At 40.1% G+C, this 15,477-nt stretch overlaps 2 protein-coding genes across 8 annotated transcripts; both read left to right on the forward strand.

Annotated features, from left to right (window-relative positions):
* Window positions 1-84: 84 nt before the first annotated feature.
* LOC121637104 (tubulin monoglycylase TTLL3-like) lies at window positions 85-5,933 on the forward strand. 7 transcript variants are annotated; one of them, XM_041981021.1, is made up of 15 exons: window positions 85-171; window positions 594-782; window positions 1,469-1,555; window positions 1,741-1,829; window positions 1,947-2,082; window positions 2,182-2,237; window positions 2,339-2,467; window positions 2,555-2,669; window positions 2,787-2,885; window positions 2,969-3,152; window positions 3,245-3,393; window positions 3,468-3,711; window positions 4,390-4,649; window positions 5,259-5,434; window positions 5,520-5,933. In XM_041981021.1, the coding sequence occupies exons 2-15, from the start codon at window positions 668-670 to the stop codon at window positions 5,880-5,882; spliced, it is 2,202 nt and encodes a 733-aa protein (XP_041836955.1). In that variant the 5' UTR covers window positions 85-171; window positions 594-667; the 3' UTR covers window positions 5,883-5,933. The 7 variants fall into 7 exon arrangements, with proteins under 7 accessions (XP_041836955.1, XP_041836957.1, XP_041836958.1 ...); XM_041981023.1 differs by having other exon boundaries at window positions 4,390-4,631; XM_041981024.1 differs by having other exon boundaries at window positions 1,493-1,555.
* A 1,296-nt stretch (window positions 5,934-7,229) lies between these two features.
* Window positions 7,230-12,296, forward strand: LOC121637163 (cytochrome b-c1 complex subunit 1, mitochondrial). The gene is made up of 13 exons (XM_041981136.1): window positions 7,230-7,369; window positions 8,334-8,474; window positions 8,624-8,710; window positions 8,850-8,979; window positions 9,166-9,364; window positions 9,612-9,691; window positions 9,789-9,904; window positions 10,233-10,376; window positions 11,010-11,170; window positions 11,246-11,331; window positions 11,415-11,503; window positions 11,600-11,675; window positions 11,767-12,296. Exons 1-13 carry the CDS (start codon window positions 7,307-7,309, stop codon window positions 11,829-11,831), a joined length of 1,437 nt encoding a protein of 478 aa, XP_041837070.1. The 5' UTR covers window positions 7,230-7,306; the 3' UTR covers window positions 11,832-12,296.
* The last annotated feature ends 3,181 nt before the right edge of the window (window positions 12,297-15,477 follow it).

Below are 15,477 nucleotides of genomic sequence, written 5' to 3' on the forward strand. Positions count from 1 at the left end.
CAACCGGAATGTCGATTGACATAAGATAGAAATACCATTTATATTAATTGAGCGAAGAAGAAACTGTCTATGAGTTGGTTGCCACGGCAACAATAAACAAGTTAGCGGTGGGATGCACCGTTGCATTTCTCCAACGAAACTCAACTTTACGACACCTGTGGAGCTCAGCAGGTGAGAGGAGCATCTCTGTTAGGGCTTGTTTATTGCAATTTTTTAAACAGTTGTTGGTTCTGTTGATTTTTAGATTAGAAAACTAATTAGTGTTCAAAAGAGAATCCATCTAAGTATGGGGCTTCCTGAGAGGGTCATTGCTGTTACAGACTTGTTACCTGTGAATGCTTTAGACTATAACTAACATTTAAGTAGAATTAAAGAAAAAAAAAACATAGCTTATCTGTTGGCATGGGAGGTGGAAGCATGCTGCCTTCTGCTCAGCATCTTCACCCATTCTATCTCAGTCTATTGCATATTGACAGGTGCTGATCAACAAGACCATTTTAGTGGGGGTTGTATGAATTTCACAGAGTTGTAATTGTATCTGATGAAATTACTTACCTTACAACTGTGCCCTTCTTTGTACTGCATTTTACTAGCATTCCATAAATGCTGTGAGATTGTATACTCTGCAACCATTTCTGTATGACCAAAGCACAAAGGAGCAAAAGAAATGGTTCCCTCGAAACATGCTGCCAGTATGGGAGCTAGTGGTTCTGGTCAGTCTGTCCACCTTGGCCACGAAGGACACCAGACTGCTCCTGGATGGTGTACACCATGTCCAGACAGTAAGTGAACATCCTACCATGAAAATTATACTGATTTTGAATAAGTATGTTTAATTTTCAATTCCTCCATCACCATGATTTATTAGAAACAGCTATTTCCAGATTGATTATCAATAAAACAAGTCCAACTTTAGTTAAAGGGCAACATTTTATTTTATGTTGTCATACTGTTACTAAATAAAGGTGAATTAAAGGGAACTCTGTCTTTTCTTTCTGTAACTTGACTCTTGAATAAACTGAAGCACTAAAGGTCACAACAGCATGATGTTAGCGCCTCCAGATAATTTGGCCTCTGCATTCACAGAGATGGCTTATTGATCACGAATGCTGAATTAGTCATGAGGTCACACCAGGAGAGTCAGCCAAATGTTTAAATGAAGAAACCATGAATAAAAGTTTCATGATTTTGCTCTTTATGTCTCAAAGCTTTACAGCCTTAGTTATATTGTCAACATGTAGCTCACATTCATGCTTTTGTAAGCTTCTTTCTACAAATAATTTGTGTACATTGTTCTGCCTTTATTACAGTGTAAGAAACTACCCACACATGTCTAAATACTCTCCTATCTGTCCCATTTTGTTTCATATCATCCCAGCTGTACATTATTATTTCTCTTGCACACTAATATGTGAACCTCTCTGTTGATGCAAGTATGATCAGAATCTTAATGTTTCCTTTGTTGCAGGAATAAATGTAGGCCTGCTTGCAGGTAAAAAGGTTAACACTGTTACTCAGCAATGTAGTCAAGCTGAAGCTGAAAGTCTGCCAACATGTAGGTGTCCTTTATTAATTAGAAATCAGCATGCAGAATGTCTCACTTTGTATGATAAGTTGTAGTTTGTTCACAGGAAGGGATACATCATGGTTAACATAAGCCTCCAGGAAATCTATTCAAGTCAATGTGAAGTCTGTAATAATGGAAGCATGACGTTCTCTATTTCTCTTTGTGTGAATCAGCAACATGTTCTGAGGCCAAAGTTAGCCACTCTGTTCCTAACCCCAGCAGACTGAGGAAAGCCAAGGCTTTTGCAGATGAAGCTGTCAAGGTGAGCTGATGTATCATGATAAAATATAAATCTATTTATATCATGAACTCAAGCAGTCTCCACAAATGTTTTGTTGCTCCAGGGAGGAATCTATAATTTGTGTTTCTGCTGTTTCAGATGCGTAAGATCTTCTCTGTCAAGGGTCCTTACCCTATCATCAGGGCAGCTTTGAGGGCTAGAGGCTGGGTTGAGCGTATGCACTGCACCAAGCAGCGTCAGAGCAGCGTGAACAGAGCCAGTCTAGATAATACCAGTGAGTTAGTTGTGTGAACTGTGTTGGAATTCATATTTCTATTATCACTGATTGTGCATATTTGTTCATATTTCATCTTTATATTAACATTATCTTCAGAGAATGCTGATGATGCTGAACGAGAACAAGATCCTGATGAACTGCATGATCTCATGGTAAAAAAACAACACTAAATACTTTGATTATGCTAAAAATTTTAAAGTAAAACAAAAAAGAAAGCGAAAGGTCTAACCCTCCCCCTCTTCTCATTTCATAGTCTTGCCTTGTGCGAACTAAAATGGTTTATTTCTACTGGACAAACCGTAGAGATTCAATCAACATTAAGAACTTGCAGAAAGACCAGATTGTCAACTATTTTGCTAAGGCTGACAGCTTCGTCACCAAGGTGCATTTATTGTATATGTATTTATTATTTCTAAGGATAAAAGATGCCTTCTAGGTCCTCCCTTGTCACTTCTTTTTTCTCTGATAGGCGGGGCTGTGTGTGAACCTCAGGAATCTGCACTGGTTTGATTCAGCTGACCCAGACACTTTCTTTCCTCGTTGTTACAGAATATTGGCCCAGGAAGAGAAGCATGCTTTCATTGGTTAGATCTTATATTATTTCTCTTAAAGCTGGACTGAAGTGACCTCTTTTCCAGTATTTCTCTCATCCACCTACTTTAACTTAACAAGACTCGTCTCTGTCTCTGTTCTCTGTTTAGAGGACTATCGGCGGACAGCATGCTCCGGTTTTTTGAAGTGGATTGTGGATCAGGATATTCAAAGGCAGGAAACAAAGCACAGTGTTCAGACCATTAAGGGTACTATCATTTTCTTCATTATTGTATAGTTACTCAATAATCTTTTAAAAAAGGGAGATGTAACTTGTATCCTCCACATTTAGGTCAGAGGAAGCAAAGTAAACAACAATCAATACCGTTGTCCCTTTCAAAAATGATCAACTGTGCCCTCAAAGTATGCCAGGAGTACCTGCAGAGTCTGGAGCACGGTGACATTGACACAAGCTTGGAAGTGCTTACACAGGAGGAGTGGGCAGAATATCTTAACAGTTACTACCTTGTTGTTCAGTAAGTGTGCATCAGTGTGGGATTGAAAATATTTAGCAAAGTAAAGAGCTCTTCAGGGTCTCAACAGAACCACACTCTACTTCATCATTCAGTGGCAGATTGCAGATTGAGATCAGTGATTACTTTGTGAGCTGCTGTAAAGCCATGCTGCAGAGACTAGAGGAAGTCTGTCCACAGCTGGGCATAGATGGTATACACAACATCTGGATCATCAAACCTGGAGCGAAATCTAGAGGCAGAGGTAGAAAAAAAGCACCACAGACACTTCATATGGTATCTGATAGTCACGTCCAACATGTTTTTCCTTCCTTCAAGGTATAAAATGTGCCAAGCGGCTTGATCAGATCCTCCAACTGGTGCACAGTGATCTGATGGTGGTCAAGGATAGTAAGTGGGTGGTGCAGAAGTACATAGAGCAGCCCTTTCTGGTCTATGGTACCAAGTTTGATGTGCGGCAGTGGTTTCTGGTCACCGACTGGAACCCTTTGACAGTGTGGTTCTATAAAAAGTGCTATTTGCGCTTTTCCACGCAGCCTTACTCACTGGATACACTGGACAGGTAAGATTGTAATTTAACTCTCATTAAAAGATGCAGATATGAAAGCAGATTAGGTTTAGCATAGAAAACGGGAACTGAGAGATAGAAAAAGGCAAGAATATTTTGCATGTCATTTTGGTGGGAGATTTGAAAATACATCTGTGGATAAACTGAATAACTGGTTTCGCCAGTGAGAATATTTAACTTATGTAAATATATAAATCTGCTGTCTTTTACATCTGTTTCAAAAAATTCAAATTGGCTCAAAGTCCAAAATTAGCATCTGAAACTTCTTTACCCATACACGAATTGTACAGTTAGTGCCTCCAATGAGACCAGAAAGATCTGTTTGTGTGAAAGATTTTTATGGGAAAGTAATTACACTCTCCAAAATATTATAAAAAGGCATTAAGACTTGAAAGAAAAGTCCATTTAGGAGCAATGATTAAGCTCTAAGGTTTAGATAAAAACCTGAATTTAACCCTAAATTTAACCTATAATGCTTAATCTTAATAGTCCTAATACTTAAAGTCATTTCCCGGCTCTTTTAAATAAGAAAAATTCAGGTCTTACTCGAACATAATGGAAAACATTTTAAATGAATTATATTCACTGGCATTGGGTTATTATTAAAATAAAGTCAAGTGAATCCCAAAGAGGCTGACTATCTCAGAAATAAATTTTCTTTTCATTCTTCAGATCTGTGCACTTGTGTAATAACTCCGTCCAGAAGAACCTGAAGCCGTCTCAACAACGCCATCAAGGCATTCCAGCAGACAACATGTGGCTGGACGACATGTTTAGGGCCTTTCTGGCAAACCAGGGAAAGACAGCTCAGTGGGAGACTGTTGTAGTTCCAGGAATGAAGAAGGCTATAATCCATGCATTGCAGACATCACAGGACTTGATGGAGTCACGCAAAAACACATTTGAACTCTATGGTGCTGATTTTGTGTTGGGTAGGATGCATTCACTGCATTACTTTCTGCCTGTTCCAGCATGCATCTGCCATGCTTTAAAATGTTAAATTCTCATTCAAATCACTTTAAACCCATAAACGGCTGAATTTATTTACAATTAGAAGCACTCAGAGAGCACAGTAAATAAAAGACATTAGTAATCTAAAAATAAATACATCAATAATAGTAAATAGATTAAAAAAATAAATTAAATAAATACAATTAAAAGACTTGATGTGGTTTGTTGTAAAGTCGGCACAGTAGGCGTAAAAAAATTGTTTACCTATATAACAAACAATGACATAATAAAAAAAACTAAAAGAAAAAATGGGATTAAAATAACCTATAAATAAATATTAAATAAATTAATAACAATAAATAAATGATAAATGACAAATAATTTATCTAAGAATAAACACATAAATAATAGTAAATGGATTAAAAAAAATAATTAAATCAACAGAATAAAAAGAGAGAATTTTTAAAAGACAGGATGCGGTTTGTCGCAAATTTGGGACAATAGATGTTAAACGTTACTTGTTTACCTCTATAACTTATATGAATCTTACCTAAAAAATAATCGTATATTTCGCCATGTTTGTTTCTAAGGATGTGACCTGCATCCATGGTTAATAGAAATCAATGCTAGTCCCACCATGGCACCCTCAACTTCCGTGACAGCCAACCTCTGCACCGCTGTGCAGGAGGACACCTTACGAGTCGTCCTGGACCGGAGAGTTGACCGCGCAGCAAACACTGGAAACTTTCAGCTGATATACAGGCAGGTAAGGTTTTAGTTTATAGCGTACATGTAAATGGCCTAAACGTTGTGTGTAAGACAGTATTTTAGATATAACCGTTCATCTCTAGGCAGCAGTAAAAGTCCCTCAGTACAGAGGAGTCAACCTACTCGTTGAGGGGTTCAACATTAAAAACCCCAGCCCTCTTCCTCCACTGAAGCCCTCACACCATTCAGCACCAAAATGCCAAGGCACAGTGAAGAAGAATGGCCGAACAGCAAAAAAAGTTCAGCAGAAGAGTGGAAAACTCAAGTACAGCATCAATGGTGCAGTACCAACTCCTCCTCTTCTTCCAGAACCATCTGTGCCCAGGCCAGCTGAAATCCCTCCACTTCACCTGCCAGAGACAGTTGACAAGCATGATCCTCTTTGTGACAAGTCACATTCTGGACTGCTGTGGAAGAGAAAAACAGAGGTTTCAAATAAATGCTGAAAGTTCAACCTTTGCCATCAGAGATTACCACTTCTAAACAGCCCAGGCAAGCAGTCATCAGCTCCACAAGTGCCTAAAACAAATTTTTAGATGACCAAAAGACTAATGTCTGCGTCTAAATTTTTTGCCTACCTCATAATAAAGTCAGGACGTAAAGCATTAACCAGATGTTTTAACTATTTCCAAATCCAAGATATGCATGTTCTTTAGAATAGAAACTCTTTGGTTGAACGTGGTCCCATTACATGATCAAGTGGGTGATTATTAAGCATATGAGGAAGGCCTGAGAATTTTGAAGACAATTCTTCAAATTACCAATCTTAATATCCTCTTTCTAGCTGCTACTACATACAGAGTGTGGACCTCCTGACTGGAAAAAAGTATTTCCCTCTTATATTTGTAAAATGAGCTCCTCAAAGACAGTTAAATGATATCTCATTTCCCAGTCTATTCCTCAGTGGAAGGACACTTGTCACTTATATGATAATACAATTATCATTATTTTTCATTAATTTAAGATGTATCTATTTACGGTAACAGGACCAAAAATGTGCTTATTGAATTTAGTATCTTTTGCTTCCATTATCCTTTCTTTGAGATCCATTTAACTTGTAAAGGCCCTTCAGTGACGGTTTGTGATTCTTCTTCACTGCACTTCCTCTCCGTTTGTTGTAGCTGCCTTTATTGGAAAGAAATTTGACACTGATTATTGAGTCCAAATGGCTGCCAGGTGGACAGGATGGGTATATCTACTGCCACGTGGGCTGGATTTATAACACACTAATTACAAATCATCAATGTGTGTGGGTAACATTCTCCTACTTTATCTTTGTATGCTGCATTTTATATCACTAAATAAATTACACAAACATGACAAAAACATGACGTTACATTTTATGTCAAAGCTGACAAGTCAAATCATCAAAACTTATTGGTTGGTGAATTTCTACAGTACATTCAAACTTTGTGGTAATTAGAGGATGTGGTAATGTCACATCACAGTAGCCTTGTTTAATTACTGGTAGAATATAAAAAATGCTCACCATGTTTGTGTAATAAATTGTTGTTAATTAAAGGAGACCTGTTTGGAAGACAAAAAATACAATTATCTGGGAAGTGAGTGTTCAAATGAAAGATCATCCACTGAAAATGGAAAAATTGTGTTTCCTGGATTATTATTATTATTTGGTTTCCAAAATATTTATTATTATAGGGTCTGTAATTAATAGTGCAAGTGACAGAAACTGAAGTCAAAGGTATAGTGTCATTTAATTTTGTTACTGCTTTTACATGTAAACCAAAATGTCAGTAACACACAATGAACAGTAGGTGGCGGTAATACTCTGAGGAAACACACTTTCGCGAAGAAGAGGCGACACAGCGGAATAGCCTGTGCGGCCTGCCTTCTGTAACCGAGCTGAGAAATGGCGGCGTCCGTGTGCCGAGTAGGAAGCACCGTGGGTCGAGTCCTCGCCAAAGCGCGCAGTGTAAGTATGTTTAAAAGGGGGTGATGACTTAACTGTTTTACGTAGTTAAAGAGAGTATGGTGCTGTTGTTTTGTCCCAACACTTTATGTAATCTCAACGGAGAGACCTCGGGAGGTGATCTGGTGAACTTGCTAGCTACCCTACAGGTACTGAGAGTCAGCTAACCGGTTAGCATTACTTTGCTAGCATCCAATACAAGGTCAATTGTCAAATGAAGCTACAGCGTTTATAACTGCCTGTTAACATGATATTTGCCATTTACACATAGAAGATGGCCGTCTTTTCAGTTGCCCGATCAAGTCTGATGGCGGTTCGTGTAACATTTGTCATTTGTCCTCCCTTGCCCTCAAAGCTTCCTAGCTAATAGCTTTAGCAGAGGGACTTTTGAAAGGCAGATTCTTTGTGTCACGTCTGTGTTCTTGATAGTTACTGGAATGTTTGTATGAGTATTTTTTTGTAGAAAATGACGTAAAGATTAGATAGATATTATCGTAATAATAATTTACATAATGTTTGTAATGTGACCAGTTAATCTAAATCTACTCTTATTCAGGAGCTTGTTGTGAACACTGGTTGTGTTTTGACTGACCCATCTACTATGTATGACGTGTATCACTGAAAAAAATATTCATGTCATCGTATTTGTATGATGTTAAAATTAAATGTTATATGTGTAAGTCAATATAAATATAACTTAGCTAATCTTAACATTTATATTTTGTGTTGTACGGATAAACTTATCTTTATGTTTTACATTAGATGGATCTACAAAATTTGTAATAAATTCAGCAGACAGTAGATCATTGACTTGAGTCGCCTGTCACTAAATTTAAACAGGTACTCTGTGGTTCTTATACACTGTGTAATAATGGATTGTGATGACATTAATTAAAAAAAAAAACAGTTTTTGACTGAATCAAAACTATATAAAATAACATTGTGATTTTATTCTGTACCGTTCTAGCCCATTCTACTTTCTTTGAGACGTGGGCAGGCATCAGTAAGCTATGCTCAGAGCCTGCTGGGAGCCCCTGAAACCCATCTAACAGCCCTGGACAATGGTTTGAGAGTTGCATCCGAGGATACTGGACATGCTACTTGCACAGTGAGGACGCATGCATTTTCTTGTTTTTTCTTATGATTAATGTTCTAACTGGAGGTTGTCAAAGTGCACATTTGTGGGTTTTTTTTTTCCCCTCACTAATTTGAATCATGGTATCTCTTATACTCTTTACACCTCTTTGCCTTTCCCAGGTTGGATTGTGGATCAGTGCTGGTAGTCGCTATGAGAGTGAGAAGAACAATGGAGCAGGCTTTTTCCTGGAGCACATGGCATTCAAGGTAGACTTTTTCACCCATTGTCTTAAACAGAACTGTCAGTCAATTTATGTTTTTCTGTATTTAGGATGTGTTAAACATTATTGTCTTTACGTTACCATTACACACTTACTTTAATTCACATAATTTCTTCCATCTGCAGGGAACAAAGATGTATCCTCAAACAGCCCTGGAGCAGCAGGTAGAGTCTATGGGTGCCCACCTGAGTGCTTACACTTCTAGGGAGCACACTGCATACTACATGAAGACCCTTGCCAAGGATCTGCCTAAAGGTAAGAGGACCTAATGTAAAGTAATATTGTACATCCATGTTCTTTCAAGTTCTTACAGTTATTCAACAATTACCTGATTTTTAAAAATATTCTTATTGGTTGCAATCTGTTTGTAAGATTAAGGCTTTTAGAAAAATAAATCAGTCATGCACAACATAAGCTGTAGACATATCTCCTGTTTTCCAGCTGTGGAGCTGCTGTCAGAGGTTGTGCAGAACTGCTCACTGAACGAGGCAGAGATTGAGCAGCAGAGGGGTGTGGTGCTGCGTGAGCTGGAAGAAGTTGAGGGAAACCTGCAGGAAGTTTGCCTAGACCTGCTGCATGCCACAGCCTTCCAGGGCACTCCTCTGGGACAAAGTGTGCTGGGCCCCTCCAGCAGTGCTAGGTGGGAGGGCCTGCAAGGTCACTCACACACACATTGAAATTAGAAAATGATCTTAGAATTGCTGTCACTATAAACACACTACTGTCAAACTGTCTAGTGTTTTAATCATTTTTGGCTTGACCACTAGCACAATACGAAGCACTACAACATGATTATGTACCATAGAATTACTAAAATATTAATTACAAAGGGCACACTGTTCACATAAGTCCACATACATACTGATCTTTGTATTCAATATTTCCAGGAATTTGAGCCGGCAGGACTTGGTTGAATACATCCACAGCCATTACAAGGCCCCTCGCATGGTGCTGGCTGCTGCTGGAGGTAGGTCCTTTTCTCCCAATATGTTTTGTGAGGAGCATCTTTAGGTGCTTGTTGACTTCTAGTTTTCACATTATGGTTTGACGTGTTGCATCTACAGGTGTGAATCACGACGAGCTGGTTGGTTTGGCCAATTCTCATTTTAGTGGAGTGTCCTTTGAGTACGAGGGTGATGCCGTCCCTGTATTGTCACCCTGCCGATTCACTGGTAGTGAGGTGAGATATATTGAGTTTTTCTCTTTTATTTGCTTTCCTATTTTGTAAATGTATAAATGTTTTATAAATGTTGACATTTTGTCTAAATGCTGTTAATTTCTCTTCACTAATATTCTCAGGAAAGTTTGAAGCCATGGTTTACTTAAAAAATAAATAAATAAATTTTATATATATATATATATGTGTGTGTGTGTGTGTGTATTAAAATGCAATGATCGTCTGTAAATTGGTACTCTGTGTAACTCTGGCTTCTGAATGAAAATAAAAGGGACATTGCACAAATGTGGTTAATAGTTTGAGGAATTTCTCTTTTTCTGCCTTCCTGCAGATCCGTATGCGTGATGATGCTTTGCCTCTGGCGCACATTGCCATCGCCGTGGAGGGCGCTAGTGCAGCTAGTCCAGACATTGTGCCCCTGATGGTGGGCAACGCTATCATTGGCAGCTATGACCTTACCTATGGTGGTGGAAAGGTTCGAAAATCAAATGTTTTTCTACTTGTGTATGTGGCTTACAAAGTTATAATAGCCCAGTATTAGTAGTAATAATCTGTATTAAATCGTTATAATGGTTCCCCTTTCAGCTTTGCCCACTTATGAATGTTTATGTCTTGAGTGGTCATCATTAAGGGGTAGAACGTTGTCCTCTCTAAAAACCCGATTCAGGGTTCTTCCCGCTGTCTCTGGACCTGTCGGGAGGAACAAAAAACCCCCCAAAAAACTAGCATATGTGATTGCTTTCCTCATGTATCCATGAGGTGGGGGTATTGTCTCTAAATATTTTCAATGCTTTATTGCATGTACAACTATACTTTTATGTTATTATTTGGGGATTATAGTGATATTATTACACATCATAATTTTGTGTTCTTGCTGACTTGATGTAACAAAGTACACGAGGTCTTTCACTGTCCATGCTGTCGTTTGACAACTTGGATTATTCAGTCTCGTCTTTGTTGTAGAATTATCGACATTGTCAGCCTTGTATGATACTTAAAAGTACGTTTTCAAACACCAGAAATATTTGTAGACATACGACCAGGTTCTGAGTTAAAGTGAAGAAGCTGAACAGTATTTTAAAAAAATTTGTTCTGTCTCATCATGCAGCACCTGAGCAGCCGCCTGGCTCGGCTGGCAGTGGAGGACAACCTTTGTCACAGCTTCCAGGCGTTCCATTCCTCCTACAGCGACACTGGCCTGCTGGGCATCTACTTTGTCAGCGATAGGCACCACATTGATGACATGATGCACTGGTCCCAGAATGCCTGGTCAGTAGCAGAGGAACTAAAGACAGTAAGACGGTGTACTTCTGTTAGTTAATTTTTTTTTTTTTTTTCCTGCAGGATGAACCTGTGTACTACAGTCACAGAGAGTGATGTAGCCAGAGGCCGAAACGCTCTAAAGGCCAGCCTGGTTGGACAACTTAATGGTATGTAATGTGTCTGTCATGCATCTCAAACATGCATGCATCACAGTCACAAACTGGAAATCAGCAACCTGTTAATTTTATAGGAACAACACCTATTTGTGACGACATCGGCAGACACATCCTGAACTACGGGCGGCGTATTCCTCTTGCAGAGTGGAACGCTCGGATCGATGTAAGTTCATCCTGGTTGAAGTAGTGTGGTTCTCTCTGTTTCTGTAGTATGATACAGTGCTTTAATCGATTACTGCTTACTCTTCTCTCCTCTCAGGCTGTGACCCCCAGGATGGTGCGTGACATCTGCTCCAAATATATCTATGATAAGTGTCCTGCGGTGGCAGCTGTCGGTGAGTTCTGTGTGGTTTTTGTCCCTTTGCAGCACGATCAAGGCCCATGCTGTAGAAATCTTTCTAATCTGTCCTTCCTGCTTGTCTCCAGGCCCCGTGGAGCAGTTACCTGACTACAACAGAATGCGCAGTGCCATGTACTGGCTCAGGTTTTAAGATAAGTTGTGGTGTTGTTCAGTGTGGCCCACATTTGCTCCTCATCTTCCTCCTTGACCTCACTTCGCTTCCTTCTGTGACCACTGCAAGAGTGAACAGCTGAGGATTGTGCACATGAAAGTGTAACAACAAAGGCAGCCATCCAGTCACTCTTCAGCCTGACTCCCTCTTTAACCCACTCATTACCCCAAGTTTGCCATGAGGGGAGCAGCCAGTCTGCTTCTTAAAATTACTCTGATTGCGTGTTGATTGTACTGTACAGGTACTCATCTGATACTGTCTGGTGGAGGGAAGGGCAGTGAGGGCAGGCTTGAACACAGAATAATTATCTACATGTCATATTTCAACCAATATTGATGAACAGCTGGAGCAAGAGTATATTTATAATTTCTATAACATTTGTTTCTGTCCATTATTGTACATAACAGAAGCTGTCATTCTGACAAAAATAAAAACTAAAACAAATTAAACATTTCTGTTTTATTCTATTTACAGGACTTTATTTACAGGTATTCCAGCACCATAGCAGATCTCTGCAGGGGAAGTTTTTGCAGCAAATGGAAAATTTAATAACTGTCAAGTACCATCTAGTTAAGTTAATCTACCAATAGCGTGAAAGGAAAATGGCTTTGGTCTCAAACACAGAAGTTGAGCGGGCTTTGGAAAATGTGTGGTTGAGAGATCCAGCTACAGTTAAGTACAGTTATGTACACTATGAATGAATGAATGAATGAATGAATGAATTTATTGTCATTGCACAACAATTACATGAGCAATCATTGGCAGTGAAATTCTTAAATTCCAGGCTCTCCTAACAAAGCTAAAAAGAATATGAACCATAATAAAAATAGTCAAACACAAAAAGCAAGAATACTACAAATAAGTTATACAGTAAAATATATAAAAAGCAATAAGAAAAGTGCTGTTATTTAAAGGTGGCGTTGCTGCTGACAGCATTTAGAAGTCTTATGTCCTGCGGTATGAAGCTGTCCCTGAGCTGGTGGCACGGGCTTGACTGCTGCAACTCGATTGGATGGACCATGGCTGAATGGTCTGTGTCACTTCAAGTTCTGTCTATAGGAAGGCAGCAACAGAACTGAGGCGTGATCAGATTTCCCAAAAGGAGACTGAGGGCCTCATACGTGTTTGTGTAAGGGTTGTAAACATGATCGAGTGTGTTCTTGTCACGTGTAGAACAGCTGATGTGTTGGTATTTCGGCCGAGCTTTCTTCAGGTTGGTGCTGGTAAAATCCCCGGCTACAATTAACGCAGCCTCCGGCCATGAAGTCTCTGCCCTGTCCATAACTTCAAACAGTTCTTCCACGGCCTTGTTGGTTTCAGCGTGTGGCAGAACATACACTACTGTCATGACAACCGATGTGAACTCAAGCGGAAGATAATAAGCCCAGGAATCCACAACTGTGGTCCTCAAGGCCCACTGTACTGCAGATTTTAGGTTTTTCCCTGCTGCAACACACCTGACTCAAATTAATGGCTTGATAGCAAACTTCTGCAAAGCTTGTCTTTCAGTTGAATCAAGTGTGTTGCAGCAGGGAAACATCTAAAACCTGCAGGATAGTGGGCCTTGAGGACCAGGGTTGGGAATCATTGTGCTAAACTGTAGGTATGATAGGGCAGAAACGTTGGTGAATAGCTGTAAACGTAGGCTGCAGTTCACCGGTTTTACTGGTGGGATGGACGGTAAGTGTGTGAAGCCTGGTTTTTACTTATTTACTCCACATATTTTCCGACACACACTCTGTCCGCAGATGGGAGCGTGTTCACCTGCGTGTGCGTGGACACGTGTCTGCACATTGAGGCAGCGAAACAGTGAAGGGAATAGTGAGTTGAGGTGGAGTGTACTGTACAAGAGTCCAGTTATTTGTTTGTCTGCAGACTAGCAGGCATTTTCTTTATTGTGCAGTCTGACAGCAGCAGGCAGGAAGGACCTACGGTACCTCTCCCTCACACACCGTGGATGGAGCAGCCGGTCCCTGGAGGAGCTGTCCAGTGCTGCCAAAGTGTCCTGTAGAGGGTAGGACATGTTTAACAGGGATGACAGCTAGCCATCATCCTCAGTTTCCCACCACCTCCACTGAGTCCAGGGGGAATCGCTAGCCCTCCTCACCAGACTGTTCATTCTCCTCCTGTCCCTGTCTGTGATGTTGCTGGTCCAGCAGACTATTCCATTAAAGATGGATGATGCTGCAGAGTCATAAAAAGGTCCTGAGGAGCGGTCCCTGCACTCCAAAAGACCTCAGTGTCCTGAGCAGGAACAGTCAGTTGTTGCCCGTCTTGACCAGAACACTGGTGTTGTCCGACCAGTCCAGATTACCTTTTTAACACCCAGACTTAACAGTTTGTTCCCTGGATGCTCACCGATGCAGGTGGAGAGTGGCTACGCTGGCAGAAATCCAGCACCAGCTCATTGATCCTACTGGCATTTATCTGGAGGTTGTTCTGCAGGCACCAATCCACAAAGTCCTGAAGTGTGGTGCTTGGGGTGCGGTGTCTTTGGCACTGGGAAGATGCAGGATGTCTTCCAAAGCTGTGGCGCTCTCCTCAGCTTCAGGCTCAGGTTGAACATGTGCCCAAGAATACCACACAGCTGGTCAGCGCAGGACTTCAGGAGCCTGGAGCTGATGCTGTCTGGACCAGCTGCTTTCTTAGCCCTGTTCATTCATCACCTGGTGTGTAGTGAGGGACAGGCCGGAGTAGGGAGGTGTGAGCTGAAGGTCGTGAGGGAGCGGGAGACGGCACAGGAGGAGCAGTGGATGAACAGACTTAAACAACAGTGTTTTCAGTCAGAGGCTTCTTCAAGTTCTCTGCAACATATAATAGTACAGATAGCCATTCCAGCCCACAGGAAAAGCCATGCAAAGGGGCTCTTTATGATGACTGACTTTTTTCCTTCACTATATTTTCTTTGAGAGCATAAAAAGTCATTAAGTTATACTTTTTTTTTTAGCAAAATTATTCTAACAATCAACTGCAGTTTTATTTAAATTGTTTTCCTTCAAATTAAACAACAAATATTAGACATATTAAAAACAGCATCAGTAAAGTTTTGAATTAAGGCAATTCAGTAAATAACTAAACAGTTACACTGTAGTAAAAAATAACGTAGACATAATCACATAAAAACTCTTGGATTGGATGTCTTCTGCAGATGCACATGAGAAATTTAATTTTCCTCTGCTTCCACCCTGATGTTTAAGTTATTTTGTGACTGAAATCCATGAAAAAATTTGTTTCTGCACATCTGCATCTCTCAGGATTTTCTGCTGTAGTCTGAAGGAAAGATTCATATCTTTCTTTTGAACCAAAACAAATTGCAAGCTTGAGTTCACAGAACAGAAAGATAAATCCATCTCCAGATGAAATGATGGTGTTTTCTCAGTCAGTGACTTCTTTATTACTCGAGCCTATGTCAAAGGTCACTTGTAATATGTGAAATCTTATCTTAAATCATGGAGACTGCATGTGTTCCTCTACGTCATGTTGTGTCTATGACGGTAACGTGGCAGGTATAACCGAGCACGTCTGTTTCCTACAATGTGATATTTGTGTGCCTCTTTGTTTTATTTATCTGTGATAACTGAGATGCAAGCTCAGGACCCTCGAGGCCCCCGACCATTGTTTTTGT

This window comes from Melanotaenia boesemani, chromosome 3, assembly GCF_017639745.1.
Source record: "Melanotaenia boesemani isolate fMelBoe1 chromosome 3, fMelBoe1.pri, whole genome shotgun sequence".
In the NCBI taxonomy this organism is placed as follows: Eukaryota; Metazoa; Chordata; class Actinopteri; order Atheriniformes; family Melanotaeniidae; genus Melanotaenia; species Melanotaenia boesemani.